Source organism: Oryzias latipes, chromosome 1 (genome assembly GCF_002234675.1).
Source record: "Oryzias latipes chromosome 1, ASM223467v1".
NCBI classification, from domain to species: Eukaryota; Metazoa; Chordata; class Actinopteri; order Beloniformes; family Adrianichthyidae; genus Oryzias; species Oryzias latipes.
In genome coordinates, this window is record NC_019859.2 from 29,247,299 (window position 1) to 29,274,758 (window position 27,460).

The window sequence follows — 27,460 nt, forward strand, 5'->3', positions numbered from 1 at the left end:
GATTCAATGGGATTGTAGTAGAAACACACATCTTAGAATTTCAACATTTAAAGTGATCTTCAATGTATATTGCTGATTGATACCTATAGTGAGTTGAAGTGTTGCAGCTGTTGGTTTTAGTGTAAGAATCCTGCAGCTTGAACTGCAAAGAGCTTAGATGTGAGATTGTTGTGGGGAAAAAAAGTTATCTTTCTGAGATAAAATAAAGAATTTTAAGAACCATGACCTTTGTCAGACAATGACCAGGGGCGTCAATCTCAGTGCAACAAAGAAGAAAAATGATTTGGGTTCAGCCTGAACAGGTTAAAGCTGTTTTTCAGGGGGCAAAAATGCACCAATCTGAGTTGTGAGAGCAGCTGACGCCTTCAATGAGACCCCGCTGTCATCTGCATGAGGTTCCATGGAAAGGAGGAGCTGCTGGAATGCTGGACGCTCCAGCTGGACTGACCTGCTGCAGCGTCCAGCTGCCAAACTGGAAGGTCCAACCTTCTGAAAGGTCCTCTCATCTCCCCCACAGGGGGTTTGGATTCTTTTGTCCTCCCAGTTCACACCCACCTGTCGTCCCACTATAAAGCAGCCGGGCATCCCCCCCAAGCAGGTCAGTCCACAGACTCCTGACCCCCCACCACAGAGCAGCATGTTCCACGCCAGCCCCTTACGCGGATGGATGCGCGCTCCAAGCGTGCACGGCGGAGCGGGAGGCTGTGGCACGCGCGTCTCCCTGTCCACCTGCGCCGGCTCTTGGGGGTCAGGACACGCGGACACGCCCGCGCACTGCAGCGAGAAGCTCACCATGCAGAACCTCAACATGCGCCTGTCCAACTATCTGGAGAAGGTGAGATGCGTTCAGGCCACTCGCCCATCTTGACCAGGTGTCTGCTGAGGTGCGAGCACAGGTGTGTTTGTGCGCAGGTGCGCTCTCTGGAGGAGGAAAACAGGAAGCTGGAGCTGAACATCCGGGAGCTCTGCCTGAAGAAAACAGTCGCTCCTCACAACTTCAGCAGATACTTTGAGACGATCAACGACCTGCGTGTGGAGGTAAAGTCAGGTGGCCGCGCACGAGCGGGAGCGCGCACAGTAAAGCCGCTAGATGATGGATCCATCGACTCTTTTATAGGCAAAACTCAAAATCCTGTCATGTTTTAACCAGTTTGATTATCCCAATAAAATGGGACCCAAGAACCAACAAGTAACATATTATAGAGAAAAAATTGGTTTAGAGAATATATTTGAAATTTATACATGATTTCCTAAAATAGTAAAATAATCTTTCATTAATTTATTATAAGTGAAGTCCATAAACTGATAATATTTCTTCATTCGACATTTCCTTTCGCTGTTAAATGAAGCATGAAAAGCTTTTGAATGTTTTCTGATCCTTCCAGGTGCAGATGTTGAAGCCACACCTGCACACTCAACACCTCTGATTTTTCCTTTCTATGCAGATCTCAAGGAGATGCTCAGTAAACCAAAGCCTCACCCTCCAGGTGGACAATCACAGACTGGCTGCAGAAGACTTCAGAATGAAGTAAGTTTCCTCTCCAGCTCTTCTCCGCATCATTTGATGTATTGAACTAACGTGTGTCAACAGCGAACTTGAAAGTTCATCGCATTGATGGCAGAAACTTTTGTGCAGGTATGAAATGGAGCTCAGCCTGAAGAAAGCTGTGGACGCTGACATGTTCCGCCTCAGGAAGGTCAGGGACGGCCTGACCCTCGGAATCAGTGACCTGGAGATATTCGTAGAAAACCTACAGGAGGAATTAGTGACTCTGAAAAAGAACCACTCGGAGGTGAGAGCAGCCATTCCCTTCAAAGCCGAAAAGATTCTGACGTTGGGATGGAAATCAGCAGCTTGTCCTGATTTTGTATTCAGGAGATGCATCAGCTGCAGGCGGGGCAAACCAGCACAGTGAATGTGGAGGTGGATGCTGCAAACTCAGTGGATCTGACCGAGGTCCTGGAGAAGGTCAGGGTGAGTTATGAAGCTGTGCTGAAGAAGAACAAGCTGGAGCTGGAGGCGTGGTACCATTGCAAGGTGAGGTTCTCCAGAACAACAGCTCAGAAGTTTGAAAACAGATGAGAAAGCAAACGCTGACAGTTTTACTTGTTTCTGTTCTGGGAAAGATGGAAAGTCTCCAGAAGGAGATTGTTTCATGCACAACAGAAGTGAAGACATTTGAAACCGAACTGACAGAACTGAAGAGGACCTACCAGAGTCTGGAGATAAAGTGGGAGTCCGTCTGTGCTGAGGTGAGCAACTTCAGTAACTTCTCCGCTTCTCGCCGTGCTGTGAGCTGAACTGGTTGACTGCTCAGCTGCGACAGGACGACTGTCATTTTCTTCCCACCTGTCCTGCAGGTTCAGCTCCTGCGTGAGAACCTGGAGGAAGCAAATTCTTTTTGCAGCATTACGCTGAGTCAGCAGCAGGAGACCATCTACTCACTGGAGATGCAGCTGCAGGAGCTGAAGGTCTCGCTTCAGCAGATGCAGGTGAAGTACAGCATGCTGCTGCAGCTCAGGATGAAGCTGGAGGCGGAGATCGCTGAGTACCGGAGGCTGCTGGAGGGAGAACACCAAGAGAAAAAGAGGTGGGACAACAAGCTGACATCCGCTTTCTTTAATGGGGCCTTAGTTGAATCTGCAGCAGGAACACATTTTTAACATGGCGCCCACTGTTCCACAGAGATGTGATCATTTGCAGAGTGACGGAGGAGGTGGAAGGTAAGAATACAGTTGAGTCATCGCACTCTGAAGGTTTTTGCTGCTCTGCTCATGGCCTCTGTCCTCCCCAGAGCCAAAGCACCACATTGAGAAGAGGGTGAGGACCATTGTGGAGGAGATCATCGATGGGCAGGTGGTGTCCTCCTCTCAGAAAACCCAAGTGCAGACCATTCAGTGACCTGCCTCCAGTGTCTGACAGCAGGAGAACTGTAGGCTTCTCTGGTCTGTTTCACTGGGATGGCTGCAGAAATCCGAATCGTTAAATCCCTTGTGACTTGGTGACTGTGAAACAAAAATGTAATAAAAGTTGAAAACATATGAAGGTGTGTGTTTCTGCATGGGTGCTATATAGCTTCATAGCGGGCTTTGTCCTGACAAACAAACAAAGAAAAACGCTTTTCCAAATAAAAGTCCCTGAGTTTAGACATCAGTAATTCACATACAAAGTTGTCACAGAAATGAAAAAATAAAGCAAAAGTAAGGAATGTCATCAAATGGTTCAAATTAACATATTGGATGAAGTTGACCAACAGATGGCATGGAAGGGGTTTTGTTGTTATCCTGAGGGCAAAAGTGTCTGTGGAGAGGAGAACATCCTGTAACGGGAAGAAACCTCCAGCAGAACCAGGAGGGACTGGATGGGGGGGCAGATCCCCATTATGGGAACAAGCAGGAACCTTGCAGGGAAAAGACTGAGAGAAGATGGCGCTCAAACATTTAAAGATGTATTAAACGGCCAGTTGTCATTATAACTGAGGCACAAATCCTCACAATCTGTGAGAGTTTGAACAATTAATGGAAAAAAGAAAACCTGCAATCTACTTCATGACCAGCAGGTGTCCCTGTGTGTTCCTAGTTTAGCCATGACCCAAGTGGACTGTCAAAACTGAATCTTAAGGAAGTAAAAAGAACCCTTACTTCTAGAAAAAAATTCTTATTTTCTGTCTTGCAAAATATAATCTTATGAACATTTTTAATAGCAATATAGTCTTAGTTTAAGAAAACCTCAGTCACTGAAAGTTTTTTCTTAAAATTAGAATTCTTAGTAAGATCAATTTCTCTTTCGCAGATTCGTTAAAGTTCATTTCAAGAAATTGTAAGAAATTTTTATTTATTACTCGGGGCTTGTTTTGGCAGCGTGGAAGCAGATTTTTGCTGCGCAGCAGACTTTCACGGAGATGATCCGTTTCATTAGCTCTGCAGCTGCAGCATTGACTTGACTTCAGCAGATATAAGGAGATGCTTTCATTGTACTTGTGACAAATAAAGTTCTATGTATCTGAGCGCTCACAAAAGCTCAGGTGAGAAGGTTCTACACCCTTCATCCCGTCCAGATCTGCTGAACACCAGTGAATCTCAGTAATACAAGATTGTATACCTTAAAGCATTGTCTAAAAGCAAACAAAAGCAAGCGAAAAACCCCGCAAAAAATACTAAAAGTAATATGATGCTGTAAAAGCTTTGAAAGACATTTTTTTTTTAAAATTAACCCCTTGAGGTCTAAATTTTTTCCAGCTAAGAAACAAAAACTTCATATTTGTTTGTGTGCTGAAGTCGTTTGATCAATAGGTGTCCGGGGGATAACTGTAACAATCATGTTAAAAGTGAACCAGTCGCTCATGTCTTTGAGGATCAGATCTGACGACCAGCAGTCTCCATTCACTTCAATCTGAAACAGCCCAGCAAACAGAGTCTTTGAGTCTGGCTCTGCAGACCTTCTCTGTGGTTTAGTTTAACTTCAAGCTGTTCATTGTAACAAACAAAACCTTGTGGCTTTGTTTGATAAAAAAAAAAAGTTCTACAGCCAGGGCGTTGTCTCTAGAGTGACAGGTGTCTGTAGGACACCTTGGTATTTGAACTTGCACAGACTGTCCCACATTTGTACATTTGTACATCACAAAGGGTGGGGTCGTAGGAAAACAGAGCCTGGTGCTGAGGTGACCCACTGGGTCGTGTTCGACCCATTTGAAGCAGCTTTGCCACTCTGTGCAAAGACTCAGCAGGTTCGCCAAGAGCACTGGATGTTAGGCAAACTCCTATTAGTCAGAAACATGCAAATGAGGTTGGGCTGGCATGAACATGTACAGCCTGAGGTTCTCCTGCAGGAACCTCTGAAGGCGCCAACAGCTGATGCCTCTGACAGCACCTTTAGAGGCAGAAGACACTGAAACAAACTCCAACCTAAAGTACCTGGTCTGCAGGGTTAAAATGCAGCTGCACTAAACCAAAAGCTGCAAATAAACTGGTCAAGTGGCTCAGAAATGGTAGTGTTGCCATTCTGTCTGGTTTTAAGGCCCAGAATGTTCAACGTGAGAACAGAATTTTAACACAAGAAAATAGTTTTCACTCCAGATGTTATTTCTGTTTTAAGAGTATTTGTTTGGACAGGTTCACAAAGAAGCACTGCCAAGAAACACCTGATCCAGCCTCCAGTCATATGACACAGAGATCTTATCTGATAAAAGCACACACACCTGTAGACACACCCAGGTGAGCACTTTCAGAGAAAGGATCCTCTTGCTTCACACATCAAACATCCTGCGTGTGTCCTACAGCACATTATTACATAAGATTTGGAGTAAAACCGTTGTTTCCCTGTCAGGATTATTTATAAAGGCCCTTTTTTCTGGGTCAACTGTAAAGCAGTGAAGGAGAACATTCTGGTTATTCCGTCTCCTCATTGGGACTGAGCCAGGACGGCGTTTGCTCCCTCTGACCCGTATGGTTGCCCCTGGTCTTGGTTTGGCCCCTGACCTCAACTAGTCTCTCTGAAACCTGGGTGTGAGAGGATTTGAACATTCCTCAGATGAACTTTGTTTCTCAGGCATTTCACCCTCCAGCAGCAGTGAAGCCTCTACTGCAAAAACTCAACCTTATGAAAGTCAAAGACCCTCGTGTCAAGAGAAATGGTCTTTCTTCCTGTTTTGCAAAAAAGATAATCTTATTAAGAAAGTTTCTATTTATTTTTAGCACATAGGTTAGGAAACTGGACGTTGTTTAAAAAAAAAAAAAGAATTCTTGGTATGAGCATTTTTCTTAACAGATTTTTTTTTGTTTTTGCTAATTTAATGAAAATGTGTCAAATTCAAGAATGTTTTACTTCTTTCTCTGGGGCTGTATTTGCAGAGAGCTTGAGTTGGAGAAACACTTTCTCTTCTTGTCATCTGACAACTTTTTGAACAAAAATCATGGCCTCAAACGTTGTGCTTAAGGAAACACCAGAGCTCTCCATTCTGAGGCTCCATCTGATCCCCGGATCATCTGAACGGAGGGCTGATCCTTCTCTGGTCTGACACATACCATTGCTGCCAAGGAGAACATCTTAAATCCTTTTTTCCTAATTGGGGTTTTGCTTTTGATGGAAGAGTGTTTTGATGATTGTATTGTTGGTTCTTCATCGTGTGAGGAACATGTGAGGAACGGCGGTTTGTCCATGTTCTGATTCATAAATCTACTTCAGTTGATTGACAGTATCTACCTCTTCAGGCAGGACCCTGGAATTTTGCCCCGTCCAAAACCTCCTCAGAACAACAGTTGGAGAGCATGGGCAGCAGCAGACTCTGGAGACTGAACCCCATCCTGCTGGTTTGGGGGAAAGAACCCCACCTCTGGGTTCAGAAACTTTTTGTTTTTATTTTTTAGAAAGACTGAAATAGTTCATTTTGGATTTCTAAATTCATTCTGTCATGTTTTTTCTCATACCGACGTTTCAGACTTCAATGTGATGATGTTTCATTTTCAAATTGTGTTAGAATGAGAGTTTTCCAGAGGGCAAACATTGAGCTCTGGTGATTTTACACTGACAGTTTGAGAGTTTTCAGAGAACAGCCTCAAACAAATGACTGCCACATTTCAGCTCACAGGAATTCCGAGATCAAGACAGACACTCTGGAAAACTGGAAAAACAGGGTTTCCAGAAACTTGCACCTTATTTTCTGCAAAATGATTTTAAATAGAAAAAATGGTTTAAAGACCCACTTCAATGAAAATTGTGTTTTTAACACGTTCTTATGCCATCTTTCTGATAAAGGAGAACACATATAAATAAAAAAAGTCTCAAAACGGCATTGCTAAGTATTTATTTATTCAAATTGGTGTCAATCAGGAGCAGATGAAAAAAGCTAGAAAAAGCCTGTGACAAGCTCCAGTAGGAGACCATTGAGCTCCCTGCTCCACTTCATTCCAAATCATCCAGACAAATACATCTGTGATCTTCAGTTTCCTTGTCTAAGATGGCATCTGGCTCAAAACTGTACAGCTGGATAGCTCAGATACTGCTGACTATTTTTGTTGCACCAGTAATGTTAGGTTGGGATTGTGAGGGGCTGTAAGCTAGCGGGAGATGTGAAAACAAAGGGCTGATGGGAAATGAAGATAGGCTTACTTTGCGCCAACAGTCCCACCCACAATTCAGAGGCGAATTTCTGATTAACTCCTGTCACTGTCATGATCTGTGGGGAGTTTTGTTGGGCATGCTCTCCACTCTTCCAGTCTCCATCTGGTGCTCCTGATCACTGTCATACTGTATTTAGCACTGACAGTTCCTCACACTCTCTGCCAGTTCGTTGTGCTTTAGCTCACATTCCGGCCTTTCCCAGTTTTTCCTTGACTGTGCTTTGGCCCTTTTTCTGTCTGTGGTTAAGATAAGGTCTGTCCTCTTGGTGTATCAATCTGCCGTTTCTGCGTTTGGATCACAGATGTTGGACTTGTTTGCCTCCCCTGACTTGATTCCTCCTTGTTTCATGACGTCTCCAGTGGGATCTCCACCTTTGTTACTGAGAAGTTTGAGTATAAGAAGAGACTGGATTATATTTTGCTTGGAGCAGGACATATATTGACTCTGCTTTCTTCTGGTTTCAGGCTCCTCTGTGCAACTGGCAGTGTATTTAACTATTGGAGATCTCAAAATAAATGGATATACTTATTCCTGTGTGTGCTTCTAGTTTGGGTTTCCTACTTGGAACACTAAAGGACGAACTGGCCAATATGGACCCCAAAAGCACTCGGAAATGGAGATCGAGTATGGAAAAAAATTAAAAAAGCAAGAGTAGTTTTGATGGTCGCTTTGCTGGGCTTTGTATTATTATGAGTGACCTTCTTCAGCAGTTTAACAAGCTCCCTTTGAACCAGAGACAAACACCGGCTTTGTCAAGGTGAGCGAGCCAGTCCAGTGTGTTACACTAGAACCTTGCAGTGCTGAACTTTTATTACTTATTGTGAAATATATTTTGCTTCACAGCCATATATTTCAGTCTGAGCTCTCTAAGGTGGCGTTTGCAGGAAGAGGCAGACAGTGGGGAACCCCAGAGTGGGAGCATCAGTCCCGTATATGTCCGTCCTTTCAGCGGTTGTCAACCGCCCTCAGAGTCTTCAGTCCACTCATCCCTGCTCATGAGGCCGGTCCCGGATTACCCTGTCCAGGCAAACGTTTTTTGACGTCCACTCCTTCCAATTTCCCACACTTTCTGCAGATTGTGCAACCAGACACTTCACCCTTGTGCTATCTTAGATGATCCCACCCTTGCATTGACCTGTTCTCCCTACCATGACAAAGGTGGATAAAGGTGGAAAGATTTCATGTAATCCATGGACACCAGTGAAGATCACAAATCATTGAAGAAAAAAGGTTCAGCGCACTGTCTAGTTGGTCTAGTTGACCCAACTCCCAACGCTGAAGTGCCTAGGATAGCACAAGGGTTAAATAGACTGAGGGTAAATGACTAAAATGAAGACAGCAGTGAATCATGACAAACTTAAAACAGGTGTGACTGTCAAGTCACAGGTGTGTCAAACAGGTGAAAGTCAAACCGCTGTGAAAACAGAACATGACCAAAACCAGTTGCTCTGCAAAAACTCTATGAAAAAGACACAGGTTCTTTGATTCAAGTTAAGAAATTGCATAATCCTAATTAAAGAACCACTGTGATTGCTTTTATTAATCAAAGGATGGTTGGGGTGTGACTTTAAGTAGAAAAAAGTTTGTTTGTTTTTTCATTATGACATAAAATTTTAGTAAAAACAGAGTTTGATTTATCTGGGATCAAACTTCAGCAAAGTTTCAGTTATAACCCTCCAACAAAACTCTGCTTTTATAATTCTTTACAAAAGAGTAAAAATATTTCCTGATTTATGTTCAAGCAAAAATGAAACGGCTAAAAGAGTTTAATGAAATGAGGTCCAGCAGGGACTGGATTTTACTCCTAAAATAATGAAACCTTATCTCAACTGAAGGATCTTATTTGCTTGATTAACTCCAGTTTTTCTGTGAATAAAAGCTTGTCTAAAACGACTTACATTATTTGAATATGCTGAGTAAGCTAAATGGATTGTGCAAATGTGCCAAAATGCAGAGCTGGATGCTGTTGCTTCACCTCGCAGCCTACGCAGTAATTACAGTTTTTCTGAATTGTTTACAGTCAAATGTTGGTACCTGAGACACAATGACCACGACATGTAACTCATTCACCAACCTCCTGAACCAAGTCCGCTAAACTCTAAGCACAGTTTCTGCTTTACACTCAAATTCCATTTCTAAAACATACTTACTTCAAAACACTAAACACAATTCTTATGAAAATATCTTTTCATAAGGAACACACTGCCATTCAAATATGCACAGTCACTCAACACAAGGGCAAACATGCGTCACACAAGTTTACAACTAGCAATCAGAACATTAGCATGAAAGGGCAACAGGTGTTCTCCTGTTTTGGAGCAACAGTTGTCAACATTGGGAACAGAGGCAGAACCAGACGGGTGAGAGTAAGAGGAGGTGGACGAGGAAGGCCAAAGACCGGAGTCTCTGAAATCCAAGCCCCTTTGGTTGATCATGGGGTCAACCATGGTCTAACGATGAGGAGGCTGGGCAAAGAGTACAACTAAATTTGAGCAGGTACACTTTCCGAAATGAGAATAGGTAAAAAAAATCTACTCTCACTTGAAAATGGCAGTACTGGACATCCCTACAGTATTCAGTGAGTACAGAATTACCGTTTTGCCTGTTGACTGTTCTGCAGAACTGTACAAATAATGTGAAGTATATTTCACGTATTTAGGAAATATATATCTACTTTAATTTACAGTATTTTACTATTTGTTTGGCAGAACTGATTGATTACTAACACAAGGTGATCAGGAACGTGTTCTCTCTCCTGAACAGGAAACTGAAATCATGAACATGGTCCTAGAAAACAACGCCATAAGATTGTGGCATATACAAAGAACAATGGTAAAAAATGGTGACATATTTCAAAATATTAATGGAGAAGCCTATCAACAGTGTATCATCAAGACCGTGTCTTGTGCAGAAATCATCTCAGGATGAAGCAGGTCTATAGGGTGCCATTTGAACGCAATTCAGAAAGAGTCAAAGAATTACGATATAACTATGTGTAAGTGAGTTACCCAACTGATGCATTCACTCAATACTGTTTACAGTAAATTATACATATGTGAATATTGCAATCATAATGACTGTACTTAACTATAGTGATCACTCCGTGTCTATTTCTGATATCGTCATGTGTGTTTCAGAGAGTCCTGGAGCTAGAGGTGGCTGCATAGGAGCACCAGTTCATCTTCATTGATGAGGTTGGGTTTAGCGTCACAAAAAGACGAAAGAGGGGAAGGAATATCATCGGACAGGTTGCCATTGTTGAAGTCCCTGGCTAGCACAGAGGGAGCATCACAATGTGTGCAGCGCTTACCCACCACGGCGTCATCCATCACCATGCTACCTTTGACCCCTATCACCGTCCATCTGATGGCATTCCTGGACACCCAACACAACACACTCATTCCACCAGATCAGGTAGATGGCCCAGTGCAGCTCAAGTACGTTGTCATATGGGACAACTTAAGTTTCCACGGGGCTGCTCTCGTACATAACTGGCTCACAGCCTACCAATGCTTTTAAGTTGTTTATTTCCCTCCATATTCTCTATTCCTCAATCCTATTGAGGATTTTTTTTTCTGAATGTAGATGGAAAGTGTATAACTGGAATCCACAAATGAGTCTACCTCTTCTCCAAGCTATGGAGGGCGCATGTGGAGATAGAGCAGCTCATGCTTTTCATAGCAGGGTTGGTCATACTAGGCGGTGTTTTCCCTGCTGCTTGGCCAGTGAAACCATTGCTTGTGATGTGGATGAAGTGCTGTGGACAGCGCACAACAGTTGTTGTTGTTTTGTATGTAGTGTATGTTGTGTTGTTTAGGAATGGAATGTACACCGTGTACATTGTTTTTGTGGGGATAATAAAATAAGCTTCTACCATGTATTTGTGTGTGCAGAGTATAAAAATATTATCAAATATCTTACAACACACTTATGAACTGTCTGTAGTACATGAACCAAGAAAAAGCCCAAGTCATTCTGATGAATGAAGACGTGTTTTCTATTCATCATGGTGTTCAGCTGTTTCCTATAAATGTCTATTCATGTAGGTTTGTGTGTCAAATAAAAGTGCAATCATATTTTGAGAGGAAATAACATAGTTTTGAATGTCATTTTGCAGGAGTTTTTTTTGCCCATTTCTATATTATTTTATTTGTGTATAGAGTTATGAGAATACGGGGCATGCTTTCAGAAGATGTGTTTAAACAACTGAGAAAAACTGTAAACAGGAAATACAAATAAATACTGAGATTTTTAGTATTAAAAGGATTGGAGTAATACATATAAAATGCATTTATAGTACACAAAGTCTGCTTCTCCCTTTTTCGTCTTCTTTGTCCGGGTTCTATCAACTCTTCAAGTGCTCTTTTACTCTCTCATGTCCTCTCATTCCCACTCTTCTTCTTTGTTTTCTAGCATCTGCCATTTTTGTTGAAGACAGGTGAAATCACTTGTTCCCTTTTATAACCTACCTGAGTGATGCATTTTCAAAGTAGCATGTGTGCTTCCACACCTTGTAAACGTGGTTTTCCAGTTCTTTCACTAGTGTGGTCGTTGGTAATCTGGGGTTTTGTAATAACAAGAATGTAACGTCACAACCCGTGTCTTTGTCTAAGGTGTGAAAATGGGTACAGAAATGTACAAATGTGCAATGTTTTGCAAAAAGGGTGAAGCAAACTTTATGTGTAATGTTGTGCAAATCTGCTGAGGTGTTTTGCTCATTGGAGTATGATTTTGCAAATTTTTATTTTTATTTTAGTGCGTAAACAACTGTAAAAACTGTAACAACATTGGACCTTGATTTTTTTAAAAATCCGAATTGCTTTTAGTTTGTGACCGTCCAGAACCCTCAGGTCCTCAGGGACAGATCCGCTGGTGGTCCCAAAGGTCAGAACAAAGACCCACAGTGAGGCCACATTCCAGCACTGTGGGTCTCACCTGTGGAAAAACCTCCTGAAGATGTCAGGCCTTCATCCGCTGTAGAAGTTTATAAGGAGAAGCTCAAAACTAATCTTTTTGGCTTTGCTTTAATTCATTTTTCCATTTCCCTAATGTTTTACAGTGCTTTGATGTTATGGACTGTTTCTCCCAGTCTGCATGTGTGTATGGAGGCTATTATTGTGATTTCTGTTTTTGCAATTATTTTTATTGTCATCTGTTTATTTATTTCATTTGAAGTACTTTTAGGTGGTCTGTGACAGGAGAAGCGCTCTATAACTAAAATCTGACTGTGTGTCTATGTGTGTGTAGTAATGTATGTGAGTGGATGGGGGTGTGTGTTTGTGAATGTGTATGTATGTGTGTGCTTGTTTTTTTTTTTTTGCATTTATCTGTGTATATGTGTGTGTGTGTGCATTAATTTTTGTGTGTGTTATAAAACTGCAGAACAGTCTTCCTTCAGGACTCCTTCTTTGTTTTCTAGCTCCTTCCATTTTGCTGATCTGCTGGCCTCAGTCATGGAAAAGTAGCTCCACAGCCACACCCATGTGAGTTTCTCTCCAAATTCCTGTTTCTTCACGCCTTAAGAAGCGCAGATATCATCTCCTCTTTGACATCTTCTGCATTCTTGTGTCAGCACTCGCTAATGTCGCAGAGCGCCATGCCTGGACCTGTTTCCCCTGACAGGCCTGGACCCTTCTGCTGGGGGACAGCCTCCAGCCCCGCCCGGACCGGACTGAAACATCCGCGCGTTGTCAGACTTAAGACTGAAAAAGGTCCGGTAACGAGAAGAGGGAAGTTCTTAGCTTAACGTCAAATGAATGTGCAGACATTTGTCAGTGCTAAAGAACCCCAGACTCGTTTTAGAAAGGAGGTTCCTGCAACGAGATTGTTTGGTGTTGTGCTGAAACTGATCCTGGCCAGTGAAAAGAGAACAAAGGGTTCTGTGAAAACTGAAGGAAGCCTCAGTGAAAGTCTTCTTTTGTGGAAGAAGTTTCTTAGCAGACAGCTTTTGTGCTGGATTTTTTGTAATGCATCCCAGCAAACACACTCACGCCTCTCAGAATGAGCAAAAAATGCTCCAATAATTTAAAAAAAGGTCAAGTTTTGCAAAAAAGAGGTACTTGGAAAGTTCTGATGTGTCAGAAAACCTACTCAAATGGAAATGGTGTCTTTGGCGTTTTCTTTAACAAGTTATTGTGGCATTTCTCTGATGATGAAAGATGTGTAAGAAGATCATTTTACCTAAGATTGAATTTCCAAGTATTTTATCATTGTAATTGTTATGACTCAAGAGCAGACGAAAAAATGCTGTTTGAAAAAGATCGTGTTTGCGACACTGAAAAAACGCTGGGCGGGTCAGGAGCTTCCTGCTATGTTCCATTCTGATGCGTCCACTTGTGAACGACGAGGTCCATGTACGTCTTTGTTTTCCTCGTCTGAGCTGGCAGCTGGCCCAAAACTGTACAGCTGGATAACTCTGATATTACTCACCATTTTTGTTGCACCCGTCATGCTAGATTAGGGGTGTGAGGGGCTGTAAGCTGCCAGGAGGGCGTATAAACAGAGAACTCTCAGCAATAGGGAGAGGTGAATTTCTATGAACTACTGCAGAAATTCTGCAGAAACTATGTCCTTTTTATTATTTATTTTGGCTAAAAAAATAAAATCATAATTGGAAGACTACTGGGAAGACTTTGAAAGTGTCTCAAAAGAGGATCGGAGTGGGATTTCAATCACCACAATCTCAGAGGTTTTGCTCCAATGGCTCCTGAAGGTGACGCAACTGTTACCTTCACTGCCAAAGGGAAAATTCCTCATTAATGACTTCTGACAAGCCAGTTAGCTTGAAGCAAAACAGTCCACTTTTTTAATGATTTCACAACCTGCCCAACCATGAGAACTGTTGAAGTGTTGAGTTTAGTCCATTAAAAAAAAATACCGCAGATGTGATCCAGCAGAACTCAAAACAGCACAATTGACCATTTTGCAGGTATGACCTCCTCTTATTATGCTTTTAATTCTCACAAAAGGTTTTGTTGAAAGATGAATCACAACACAAGTTCATGCTGCTTTTCTGCAGTGTTACTGATTTTTCACCAAACCAGGTTGTTTTATTACTGCTTTCTTTCATGTTCAAAAAAATGAATGTCAGATTAGCATTATGAGCACGCCCCCCACCACCACCACACACGCACACATGCCAGTGGCGGGACGTGCATTTCACACCTGGGCCTTCAGTAGTTCTATGTCTGAATCACTCAACCCTTCATGAACCATTTTACGATGCAGAAATGAACTTTGCATTGCAGATTGGAAATTCCTGTAGCCACAATAAATGCCTCTAAATGAACTGAATAAATGAAACAATAAATAACCATGTCGGGCAACTAAAGCCAGCAAAAAACATTGTAATTAATCACATTAATTTGGAATATAATTTATTATGATACTTATCACTAAAGCCTCTTTGGACAGGCTTATCATCAGACTAGTTAGTATTCAGAGATTATTTAACTTATTGTTAATGTGTTTAAATTAAACTTAATAACAATAACAATTAGTTGTTAGTAGGCTGCTAGAAGTTAAAAGCTGGGGAAACTATGGTGCACTGGGGTTCTGTCCTCTTTTCTCATCTACTTCTACCCTTCCTCTCTTCTCTATTCTTGATCATTATTCAACATTTAGTTCTCCATGCCTCTGTTTTATGCAGTGCGATTCACGTACTCTCCCTCTTTCCCTCTCCCCTCTGGGGAGTGGGAGTGCTTCCAGATTCCAGTTGGCTCATCCGTGCTCCTGTACCTGACCGTGTACCTCGTCTCTGGCTCGTCTCTGCTCCTGCTCCTACACCTGGCTGTGGATCCTGTCTCCGGCTCAACTCGCGTCCCCAACTGTCCCCCTGACTCCGTCTGGATGAAGCTCCTCTGCTGGACTTTATATATGTAGTTGTAGAGTTAGATAAGTTAATTCTTCTCTATGAGTTCTGGTAAATCACCTGTCCGTCCTGGGGGAGGATCCCTCCTTCATGTGGGGACCCCTGAGGTTTCTTCGTTTTTTCCGGAATCCGTTTTTTTTTTTTTAGGAGTTTTTCCTTACTGCAAAGAGGGGTCTGAGGGCAGGGATGCCCAGTTTAGCTTAGTCAGTTTCTTAGTTCAGTTTAGTATTTTTCTATTGAATTCTATGTAATTATGATCCTTTTGATTTTATTTTTAACTTTTCAGACGACTGTTGTTGTGAATTTGGGCTATGAAAATAAAATTGAATTGAATTGAATTTCACTCATCAAAAAATCTGATTATTTAAAGACAAAATCCATTCTCCTCTCTTTCCACAAAAACATCTCCATCACCCTGTCGTGTAGATTATTGTGCTTCAGTTCTGTTCTTTTCCATTTCATCAAAGCCGAGTCTGTCATGTTGTGTTGGTATAGGTTTTAATTCACTTTAGAGCTGAAAATGTCCGCTCGACAGACGCAGTGGATACAGGGATGGTCAGCGGCAAACACATTAATCTGTGCGGCTACTTCATGATTGACTCAGAATATTTCTGATGAAGGAAAATTTTTTATGGCGTACATTACAGTCAGTCAGCTCTGTTTTTAACTGAGATGGATCAAAAAGTCGTCCATGGCTCTGTGTCAAACTGGACATGGCTGCATGCGTCTTCCTGAAACTTCTGTCCAACCAGAAGGTCTGGCTAGTAACTGCCATAAGTCATAATAGTGTCTCCATCATGACGGAGGGCCTCATTCTGCATGTCTGCCACGTCTCCATCTGCATTGTCTTACAAAGTGTCCTTGTTTTCCATGATTGCAACATCTAACATTTTTTTGCATCTTAGCCTAATGTTGATCCCAGGCATGCGTCCCATGGGCATTAAGCTCACGCAAACCACAGGTTATTGGGGCGCTACAGGAAGTTACTACAGCGCCACACACTGATTTGGGCTAGCAGTCAAGAAAACGCAACTTAAACAATGGAGCATAATGTTTATGAGTGGCAGCTAATCCAGCACTGAATTCAAACACTCGAACAAATCAAGCTTTAAATTCCAGCACGTTTTCATTTTCTCTTGCCTGCAGGCAGAAATCGCACTATAATCTGGGGTTTACTGCATCTAATCACCATGTTGTCCAAACAGTGATTCACACTAGTCCGGCACTGCTGATCTTCTGCTGACCCTAACTCGATGCATAACTTGTCTTCTGTCATTCAATTCCTTTAAAGAATCTGGCTTTCCTATGAATGGGTGTAGTTCAGGTGGTTGGGTCTGTTCCACTGACTGTGTTATCTGCTTTTGAACTGTTCAATTTTCCACGGTAAAAACCCCTTCCATAGGTGTAGTCTGAAGAATGCTGACTTCCATGGGCATTAACCTTTGTGCTATCCCAGACACTTAAACATTGGGAGTTGGGTCATCTAGACCCCACTAGACAGTGCTCTGAACCTTTCTTCTTCAATGATTTATGATCTTCACTGCTGTCCATGGATTACATGAAATCTTTCCACCTTTATCCACCTGTGTCATGATAGGGAGAACATGACAATGTATGGGTGGGGTCATAGGATAGCACAAGGGTTAAATAATTATTTCCAGCCACAGGGTTAAAGGGTGAAACTACCATTCTTGATGTTAAGGGGAAGAAGAAAACATACCTATCCATCTTGTAACTGTATCCGTCTTTGATTTTCAGTCAAAACACTGAAAGCAGCATAATAAAAGGAGATCAGGTGAAGTTAAACCTATAGGCCACAGTCTGCCCCTGACACCAAAGGAAAGCAGATGAAAGCAAACAAAACCATTTAAAGAAGTTGATCAACCCTATCATTCCCTGCCTCCAGAAACAGAAGCACCTAAGACAAACTTTCAGCCATCCAGCAGCTCTAAAAACACCATCTACTCTGCACATTTACACTTAATGTGTCCCAAACACTGCTAATTCTCTGCAGATCCAACTATCAATTTTTTACTTTGCACTTGTAGCTGAGGAACACCACACAGGAACACACTCTATTTCAAGGCGATCATAAAGGATTAAGTGTAGTTCTAAGTTTTCTTTTATGTAACGATGGTTACATTCAATCTGTACACTGAAGGTCCCTGTGCAAAACCCTTCATCCTGGAGTCTGGGTTCCCCTGTGCTTGTGAGGCCCGAATAAAATACGGGGTTGTGTCAGGAAGGGCATCCAGCATAAAAATCTTTGCCAAATCAAACGTGCTGGTTAGTGAAAACTGATTTGCTCCGTCCAGCGACCGCCAACAGGAAGTGCTGAGAAGTGAGAAACATCAGTGATGTGAGGCCCAAGTGGGAAATCAGGAAGTCCTCTGATCAACAAATATTCGAAAGGATTTTATAAGGAAAAAGGATAAAAATCTTGATGTTGGTGGGGGTTAAGAGTATCAACATACTCAAAGATCTGATTATATAGAAGGTTTTACAAGCAGAAAGGGCAGGTGCCCATTAGTATTGGAGCCATAAAATGACTAACAGAGAAAAAGGATGAAAGTATTTCTTTTTCCAGGAATGTATTTTACCAGTCTGGGTATTTTGCTGCATTTTGAGAAGAAATAAAACCCTCCACATTTCCAATTTGTTTTGATTATTAGTTCTTCCAAATTAGTTTATACAGAATTTCTTGAACCTTTTTCAATCCTTTTTTGATCTTTCGTGCAAGTTGGAAAAAAATTACTTTTTTGCTGGAAAGAAGGCCTTTTTTACTTTTTTCGGATTTAGTTTTGCCATACTAGTAACATCTTTTCCTGTTAAGTGCATGCCTGACATGAGTCTACTGCCTCAAAATGATTATCTGCAGCAAAAAGGAGCATCTGGTTTGTATTCTCCGGAGGTGTGGTGTCAGCACACATGGCCACAGGCATCTTTTGGTTAAAAGTAATCAGCTTGAAAATCACCACAAATACAGAACATACATGGCTGCCTGGATTTCAGAGACTGAAAATGGATCCAGAACCCTCTGCGTTTCAAAATAGGGTGTCAGTGTTTTAAAGGTTTTGCGTGATGCAGGGTGGGGTGAAAAATCCTTTGGGGGCATTTTAAAAGAATGAGGTGAAAAAAAACAGCAAACAGGCAAGGGCTTGTTCCTATTTTGAGTGATGGATGTGCCAAAGTACAGTTGTAAAATAATAACCCACAGACAAATGCTTGGCCGGGAATCCAACTTTTCTGAGCCAAGCCTTGAGTAAGACTCAACCAGAATGTCTGCAACAACACCCCCCGTAACCCTGCAGGCTGTAACGGCTCCGTTTGAGGCTAGAGTTTCAGATGTGAAGATCGTGTGCACGCATGGGAAAGGTGACTTCTTATGTAAAGGTGGACTTCTTATGTTATGTATGATAACGGGACAAACAGGTATGCCGGAGAGCCCCTAATTAAAAAGCACTCAATACTCCAGATTTATGGACCCCCCCCCCTTGTTTCTTTAAACAAACTGGCTTGGGGAGCGCAGACTTCAGGCCCAAAGAAAAGTGGTAGGAGGGATTTCACATTTCACTTCACTTTTTACAGTGTAAAACAGTACAAACATGGAACAGAGAAATAAGTCAAAAACATTTGTTACCGCTAAATTCCACCAAAAAAAAAAAAAAAGCTGTCAGAGAACAAAGACAATTTTGAAAACGTGTCAAAGACATGTTAAATAAATTCTAAAACCATGAGTGGCACAATTTTTTCCTTCACAGCCATACAGTCCTGGTTAGACTCCCAGCTGGGTCCTTTCAGTGTGGAGTTTCCATGTTCTTCTGGTAGATGCATGGGTTTTCTTTAGCTTCTTCCCACAGTCCAAAATCATGATGCACAGGTGATCCAGAATTGTGCATTAGGTGTGAATATGGTTGTGTGGTCCTTGAATGGACTGGAAAGGCTGGGATAGGCTCCAGCAACCACAAATGGCAATTACCAGAAAATAAGTGTTACATTTTAGAAGAAACTTAAATGCCAAACACTTAATGCAAAAATGATAAAGTTTACATTTCATGTTTGAATAGTTTGAAAGGAATCTGTTAATTGAAACAGGAATGAAGCAGTGACAGAAGATGGACAGGTGTGACAGGTGTTTCCGCTTCACATTAGACTAAAAACTGGTGAAAGAGCACATGGGGGTTGTTTGGTTTTACACGAGGTCTGGAGGTAAAGGTCCAATGGAGAGAGAGGTCCATTGAGGTGTGACCTGGTTTTAAACACAATCGAGTTTGCCATTTCTTCTGTCATGCAAAAAGAATTCAGGGGCTGGGTGAATGAGGGAGGTGCGGCCCAGCTCGTCCTGTCAGAAGGGCCTGCATGGCTCCTCCCCCGTAGGAGCAGAATAAAAAACAAAGCCGCAGAGGAGCACAACATCTCAGCCAGCTCCACCTCTCCAAGCAGGCCGATCTCCGACCACACTGCACAATGAGTAACTATTCTAGCATGCACTTGTCCTCACGCTCCTCTGGAGCAGGAGGCTCAAGTATGGGCTTGAATCAAAGATATGCTTCCAGCGTCTATGCTGGCTCAGGCGGCAGAGGGACCAGAGTCTCTGTTTCCTCTGGTTCTTTTGGGGCCGGAGGTGGTCTTGGTTCTGGTGGTTTTGCTTTTGGCTCAGGAGGTAGTGCAGGCTTTGCTGGCGGTGCAGGCGGTGCAGGCAGTGGAGACTTCCAACTTGGAGCCAATGACAAGGCCACCATGCAGAACCTCAATGACCGGCTTGCCAGCTACCTGGAGAAGGTGCGCACCCTGGAGAAGGCGAACAGTGAGCTCGAGCTCAAGATCCGAAATTTCCTGGACAGCAAAGCTGCCCCCGCCGGCCGTGACTATTCAAAGTTCTATGCCACCATCGTAGAACTGCAGGGAAAGGTACGGTTCCTGAATGTTATTGCGACTCTTATGATGCAGACTTGAGATGTCAGTTCAGCAGATTGTTTTTACAGAGTTACATTGATGAGGAAGAAAAATGTGTCTTTATCTCACAGATCCAGGACGGGTACCGTACCAAAGGAAGCATTCAAATTTCTTTGGATAACGCCAGGCTGGCCGCTGATGACTTCAGAAGCAAGTACGTATCACAGCGGGAGAACAGAGAAGCATGAATGCACGTGGAAGACCTGCATGAAGGATGTTCAAGTCTAACCGCACACGTCTCGGTCCATTACAGGTTTGAGACCGAGCTCTGCATGCGCCAGTCAGTGGAGGCAGACATTGCTGAGCTGAGGAGAGTGCTTGACCAGCTGACCCTTGCCAGGTCAGACTTGGAGCTCCAGATTGAAGGCCTCAGGGAGGAGCTGGTCTTCCTCAAGAAGAACCACGAGGAGGTGTGTAGTAAATGTGAGGAAAATATCTTAAAGGGAACACAGAACATGAATAACAAGCAAATTCCATGTGTTTAACAGGAAATGGCGTCAATGAGGACTCAGGTCACTGGTCAGGTCAACGTTGAGGTGGACGCAAAACCACAGGAGGACTTGAGTGCCATCATGGCTGAGATCCGTGAGCAGTACGAGGCCATGGCTAATAAAAACAAGAAAGAACTTCAAGAGTGGTACGATAAAAAGGTGAGAGAATAGTTTCAACTGGACTGCATGAACTTCTTTGAAACCATGTGCTAAGTGAAAACCCAATGTTCCTTCTCATCTTCCACAGGCAGAGGGGCTGAAGTCAGAGATGTCTGTGAAACAAGAAACTTTAATCTCGTCAAAGTCCGAAATCTCAGATCTCAATCGGACACTTCAAAACCTGCAAATAGAGCTGCAGTCTCAACTCAGTTTGGTAAATGATCACTGTGTGCTCTGCTCCTGTCTCCTCTGAGTCTTCCCTGGTCTTCAGCGCCCTCACACTCTCTCTGCTCCACAGAAAGCTGCTCTGGAGGGCCAATTACACGAAACAGAGGCACGCTTTTCTTCTCAGATCTCTGCCTTCCAGCAAAAGGTATCAGTTCTGGAGGAGCAGTTAGTCATGATGCGCAACGACATGGAACACCAAAGTCGAGAATACCAGATCTTGTTTGACATCAAGACCAGACTGGAGATGGAGATTGCAGAATACAGAAGGCTGTTGGATGGAGAGGCCACGTGAGTAGAAACGACACAAACCAGCTTTGAAACTGAAGCTTTGTTGTGGCTTTGATGGAAACTGATTTTTTTCTCTCTGTCCTTGCAGGCAAACCTCCTCCACCTCCTCTTCCAAATCCTCCAGCACTTCCTCCACCACGACCAAAAAGATCATTGTGGTCACTGAGGAGATCAAGGACGGAGTGGTTGTGACATCCTCCTCACAGGTTTCCTCTTAAGGAAAAGATGAAGGGCGACATGATGAGGTCTGAAGTCATCACCTGAACCGTTGTTGCTTCTCTGAAGTTGCAAAAAAAATAAAGCCTCTCAGTTTCTCTCCATCATCTTGTGTCATTTGTGTCTTCATAATTCCGGACAAAAAACAATGCCGCCCTTTCACACCTTAAATCATCCATTTGATGTGACGTTCCTCAGGTGATTATGTCCTTAAATAGACTCTGAATTTAAACAGAGCACTTTGATTTGAAGTTCAGTCACCTCATAACATCATCTGGATGAATGGGCATCTTGACTGACAACAGAGCACCTGGAGGCAGAGTGTCGCAAGGACAGGCCGACGGCTTGTTCCAAATGATATTATATTATGATAATAACTTTTTTATTAGTTCAATTGAAGATTTAACACGGCAACTAAAATGTTCAGATTAAAGTCCACAAAGCTAAATCGGGGTCAGGCAGGCAGGGGTCGATAACGAGCATAGGAGCATCAGAGCGCAAACTGGAGTAATCAGGATCCAGGCGAGATTTGGGGCAGGCGGCAGGCAAACAGAGACTAAACAGGGTCGGGATATCAGGCTTAGCTATAACGCTCGGTAATGCAGGCAGAGTGGCACAAACAATACTTCACACTGAGTGAAGCTCAGCGCAGTGCTTAACTGTACTGTGAGTGACTGCAAATGAGAGTCAGGTGTGTGGCATCCACAAACTGTGCACTGGGGTTGCTGGGAGATGAAGTACATCCAGAAGTCTGGAGACGGTCCCCGCCGGTGACCAGAGGGAGAGACAGAGCTTTAACTTCTGACACTGAGCTACAGTGACTCAACAGAAGCTTCAAGAACGCGCCCTCATCCAGGTTTTCCAGGAACCTGTCTCCTTCCTGAAGGCCCAGGTGCATGTGTGCTCCACCTTTGACTCCAAAGGAAAGAACACAGCAAGTGGTGAAAGAAAACAGGAAAAAAAAACATTAAGTGTTGTGATGTCAAATAAAAAACAGCCATAAAGGAAAAATGTCAAACTGAAAATTGTAGTAAAGAACCAAAAAACAATATGAAACTCTGATCGTCCTGTTCTCTTCAGGACTTCTCTGTGTTCCTCCCTGAAGACAGGATGAGCTATGAAGCAGTTCTGGCCTGGCGTGGCCTTTAAAAACCAAACAAAAAAGAGTTTAGAAGAGTATCGCCATCAAATAATAAAGATGTCAACAAAAGAATCCCATTTGAGCATTATTAATGTGTTCTCAGTCCAAATTAAAGTCTGGTTTGTTCATGTAAATGACTGACAGAGTCTGTGCTCCAATCATCAAGCAGCACAGAACACATTTCCATCATCCTGCTGATAATACTCAGATGTCCGTCAAAAGCAGCAGATGTCCCTGGTTTACTGGACTTCCATCAGATATACAGACCAGGATGGTTGTTGATCTTCTTTTCCTAAAGTCAGATTAAACAGAGCTGGTTGTTCAGCATAACAAGAGAATCTTACTGGAGGACATTTGCTTAGGGTCTAGTCCTGCTGGGAGAATCTTGCTGTGATTCATACATTAAGTGTCCAAAAGCTCATCGTTTTCATCCTGTCCAGCAGCTGAGCAAACAGAAGTTTAGAGCCTCTCGATTTGGAAAGATTTTATTTTTACAACTGGGGTTACTTTCAATTCCCCTTTGGTAAATTTGAATAATCCCCTTTTGTATTTGAAACTAAACTTTCTTTTTATGAATTCTTTTTATTTTAATTTTTTAAGCTCTACATGAAAAAAAGAGATTACAGAGATTGAAGAGAAAAAAGAGGGTAAAGAGTTGACAAAGAGAGAAAAAAGTTCAACACAAACAGTAAATGTTTTTTGAGGCTTAACAGTATCAATGTGAGTAGTTGCTGTTTACACAAATACTGCCTTTTTGTGCACAACCAAACACACCTACAGACTCAAACGCACACAATGGTGCAACCACTATCTGCAAAACCAAACAAAACACACACACACACACACACTTCATTCATCTGGAATGCCTGACGCACCCAAATGCCTGTGTGTCACCAAACAGGTGGAAGAAGCTGCAGAAACGATGAGGCCAGAGCAGCTCGATGGAAAGTTTGCATTTCCTAGATGAACATACTACTACTACTTCCAGTCTACTGTCTCAGGTTGTGAGAGTTTCACGTCTTTCATGAGCTACAGTTACTGCATTTCATATTGTTTACCTGTTAACTTTGTATGAAAATGAGTACAGTTGTTTACAAAATCATCTGGCGGAGATTGCACACTGCAAAAACAGATACTTAGGAAGGTAAAAAGACTTGTTTTAAGAGAATGTCTTTTTTTCTGCATTGCAAGAAAAAATGTTCTATCAGGAAATGTTCATAACACCAAAATAATCGTAATGTATTATGTTTTAGTGACTAGATTTTTTTCTTAAAATAATATTCTTTTGCAAGACCATTTTTCCTCCCTCATTTGCAAAAAATTTCTGCTTATTTAAAGAAAATATTTAAAATTTCAGGAATTTTTGACTCATTTCTGGTATGGCTGTTTTTACAGTGTAAATTTGAATGTATTTAACTTGGACTCTAAAGTTAAACACAAGCAGTTTATGTTATTACAATGTATACTTTTGGTGTGAACAAAATACGGTTTCTCACCAACATGAGTTTTTTGTATGTGTTTATTAAACACAGCATGTCAAACGTCTTAGTGCAGGTGGAAACACTAAATGAACCCTTAACCTAATAAATAGTTGATCCTTCTTTGGCTGCAGTAACCAAACGCTCCCTGTAGTTACAAATATGCACTGCAGTCAGGAGGATTTTTGGACCATTCCTCTTTCCAAACCTCTCCTAGTTCCAGAACAATCTGGAACTAGGAGAGGTTTGGTGTGAATCCCTCTCCTGAGGTCAAACCACAGCAGTAAGGACACAGAGGTATTGGGAGTGTTTACTTCTGCTGAAGCTGGTCTTCTACCGCCCCCTGGTGGTGATTCACAAGATCTTCCCACTGTGGATGTTTGAATATCCTGATTGGAGAGACCACCAGATAATACACTTTAATACACTTTAAGCTTTGGCTGGGCAATATTGAATTTTTTAGATCACGATAGTTTTTTCAAATCAGACGATAACAATATATATCACGATATAATTACTGTATTTGTTGAATTTGAACACTCTGCTCATAAGAGATATGTGTAATCATCAGCAGGATGTTAAGATTTAAATATTTATTTCCTATCATACTTTAAACAAAACAGATGCACTGAAGGAACACGATTGAAGCAAAAGCTTTCAAGTTTAAAAAGAGAACATAAATAAAACAGAACACTAAACTGTTTGGTCAGTTCCATTTAAAACCAAAACATTAATTCTACAAATAAATTCTAAAGTCTTCAAGTTGTACAGGACAAACCCAAAATTGACAAACATTTTTGGCAACTTCCAGGAAATAATCTAGGAACTAAAAGCTAATTCTTAGAATTTCTTCTGGTAGTTCAGAGTGTTGCTGCTGTGCAGGTCTCACCATCAGTGTTCATTTCCGTCTGAGATTAAACATGCTGGTAGTTCTGCCTCCTGTGATAAAAAAAGGTTGATGGTGTTTCCTGTTTTAGAAGGAATTTGCCTTCTGCACAGTTCACAGTGTTCTTTACTCTGTTTTTTGTCAGATTTTAAATAACTCTAAAATCGAAATTTAATGAAGTCGGCTGGTTGATAATAAAAAATCTACAAGCCAAACATATTTTTACCGGTCAAAGTATAAAATGATTTCACAAAGAAATACCTTCAGCCTTATGAATTTTTTTTAATAAATGAAGGAATAGAGGTTTGCACAAACTTCCATTTTTCTAACAAGAAAAAGTTATATCGCAGCATATTTAATTATCTATTGTCCCCCAGCCATGCATTAAGCAATATTTACTTAATAGGGTCTCTGTCCTTACGGGTAACCACAAATTTGATGATACCACTGAATTGGCACTGTTCTTTATTGTGTTTTTTTGTTTGTTTTTTTACAAAATACAATTTAGATTACGATGATGTGGCATTAAACTTTACAATTCTACAATTCTTCCACAGATCAATCCAACTTTCCCAAATTTTTAACACTGGTTCCTATTGAGGTGATAAATGGGTTTGACAAACTGCATCTCTATTGGCCAATAGGAGCCACTGCAACCGGCTTCATGACCTTTTGCTTGGAAGAGCAGGCTTTAAAGGCCCACTCCAATGAAAATTCAGTTTTTTGGTGTTTTAACTTGTTTATGCAGCATTTTTCTACTTATGGAGGATGTTAGCAAAGTTGTTATTCACGCATTGGTCCTGGCGTGTGTACCCAGTATCCGACTCAAAAACGGAGGAAAAATAAAAAGACTTCTCCACGTTAGTTGAACTTTTCACACACAACTTTATTTCTCAGCTGCTTCCTCCTACAGGTCACGTGATCATAACAGAGCCTCTCATTGGCAAACAACGCATTACTCATCACTTATGACTGATTATTACAACTAAGAGCAAAACAATATGAATATGTCAACAGAGGAACCATGATAAGACAATTGAGCATAAAATTAATAGCATTTCTGATCATTTCTTTATTGAAATCCTTGTGAAGCAGGAGCAGATGAAAAAATATAGTCAGAAAAAGCTTGTAGCAGTGACGTAGGTGCTGCAACCGCCAGGCCACACACTCACCTGTTCTTCTTTCAGCACAAACAATCCAAATAGAGTAAGTGAATCCTGACAATCACAAGCGTTCTCGGTGTTTTTCCTCATGTGTTTGTCTAAATCTTCTCTCTCCAGATTTTAACTGTTCATAGCAGTTTATATTCATGCCAGGCCTGGAGGACCAGATATCCTCCATGATCTGAGGTCCAAACCTTCCATTTACCTTTATATATATATATATATATATATATATATAGATATAGAATAGAATAGAATAGAATAGAATAGAATAGAATAGAATAGAAGCTTTATTAAATCCCGGAGGAAATTAAGAAGTGGCCAGCTGCTTGCATTCACCACACACAATAAAATAAACAATAAAAAGAAAAAAGCCATCAAAACAATCAATGTTAAAATCTATTTGTTAAAAATAGTAAAAATACTCATAAAAAGATATAATAACTCATTATTCATAATTCAGAAATTAAAATCTAGTACAATAAAACCATAAAAAAATGTATTGCTCAGTCAAGGAATTGTTCTGTCTTATGGCACCAGGGACAAGAGACATCCTCAGTCTGTCTGTGGAGCAGCGTCGGGGCAGTAGTCTGCTGCCGAACAGGCTCCTCCCCCTGGTGAAGGCCAGGTGCAGGGGGTGAGAGGCACGGTCACAATGCACGGTCACAATGGACCGTAACTGGAACAAAGTCCTCTGCTCCGCTACGTCCTCCACTTGGGTCAGTTTCAGTCCAACAAGACAGTTGGATTTGGGAAACACAAATCCAAGAGAACAGCTTAGTGGCACAAACTTTGTTTATATAATAAGCTTAAAGTTAGTCACCTGAGGTGTTTGGATGTTTTTCTAAACATTTTTGACCTCCTGCAGGGCCAAATGAAGATGTCAATCATTTGTTATCAAGCCTCTCCCCTTTGTGACTGATGGCTGCTTTGCCATTCCACCACCTCCACAGGCCTGAGACTGCTGCTCAGGACAGAGAAAACCACTGATGTTGGGGGCAATCTGTGACAAGGGGGCATTTTAGCGGTCAACACTAGTCTTCCTCAGCAGTTTGGTCGGTTTCTTTCTCTCATCGGTTGGGACTCTGCATCTCCTTCAGGTCAAAAGGTCATCTATTTGTTAGCTACGGTTCACCACTATTTTCTTTTTCTTGCTGATTTGTTTTCTTCTTTATTACCGTCTCTGAGCTGAAAGTCCTTCTGGGTTTTGGAGGCAGAAAATGGTTCAAATGTCACAGGAACAGTTCCTGTGCTCTTAGATCCTCAGACACGTCAAACTGTTGAAACAGTTGTAATTTATGTTCTAAAACTCGTTGTTTGACACTTTTCTATGAAAAAGTCACCTGAGGTCTCTGGATTTTTCCTTAAGCACGGACATCCTGCAGGTGTAAATTAAGCTGTCAATCATCTGTTTTCAGGCCTCCGTGCTCAGCGGTTTGACGTCAGAGGGAAGAAACTATGTGG

General features: G+C 41.9%; 2 protein-coding genes and 1 long non-coding RNA gene across 3 annotated transcripts; all 3 read left to right on the top strand.

The window, feature by feature from the left end:
* The first annotated feature begins 448 nt into the window (after positions 1–448).
* On the top strand, positions 449–3,040 carry LOC101159418 (keratin, type I cytoskeletal 19). The gene is made up of 9 exons (XM_004066179.4): positions 449–835; positions 913–1,038; positions 1,446–1,528; positions 1,637–1,793; positions 1,877–2,038; positions 2,128–2,253; positions 2,362–2,591; positions 2,687–2,724; positions 2,796–3,040. The coding sequence occupies exons 1-9, from the start codon at positions 638–640 to the stop codon at positions 2,900–2,902; spliced, it is 1,227 nt and encodes a 408-aa protein (XP_004066227.3). The 5' UTR covers positions 449–637; the 3' UTR covers positions 2,903–3,040.
* A 6,399-nt stretch (positions 3,041–9,439) lies between these two features.
* Positions 9,440–10,998, top strand: LOC105354760. The gene is made up of 3 exons (XR_002290723.2): positions 9,440–9,698; positions 9,884–10,119; positions 10,258–10,998. It is a non-coding gene; the product is annotated as an uncharacterized LOC105354760 (long non-coding RNA).
* An 8,373-nt stretch (positions 10,999–19,371) lies between these two features.
* LOC101159648 (keratin, type I cytoskeletal 13) lies at positions 19,372–21,435 on the top strand. The gene is made up of 7 exons (XM_004066180.4): positions 19,372–19,901; positions 20,018–20,100; positions 20,200–20,356; positions 20,435–20,596; positions 20,685–20,810; positions 20,895–21,112; positions 21,201–21,435. The coding sequence occupies exons 1-7, from the start codon at positions 19,458–19,460 to the stop codon at positions 21,328–21,330; spliced, it is 1,320 nt and encodes a 439-aa protein (XP_004066228.2). The 5' UTR covers positions 19,372–19,457; the 3' UTR covers positions 21,331–21,435.
* Positions 21,436–27,460: the final 6,025 nt, after the last annotated feature.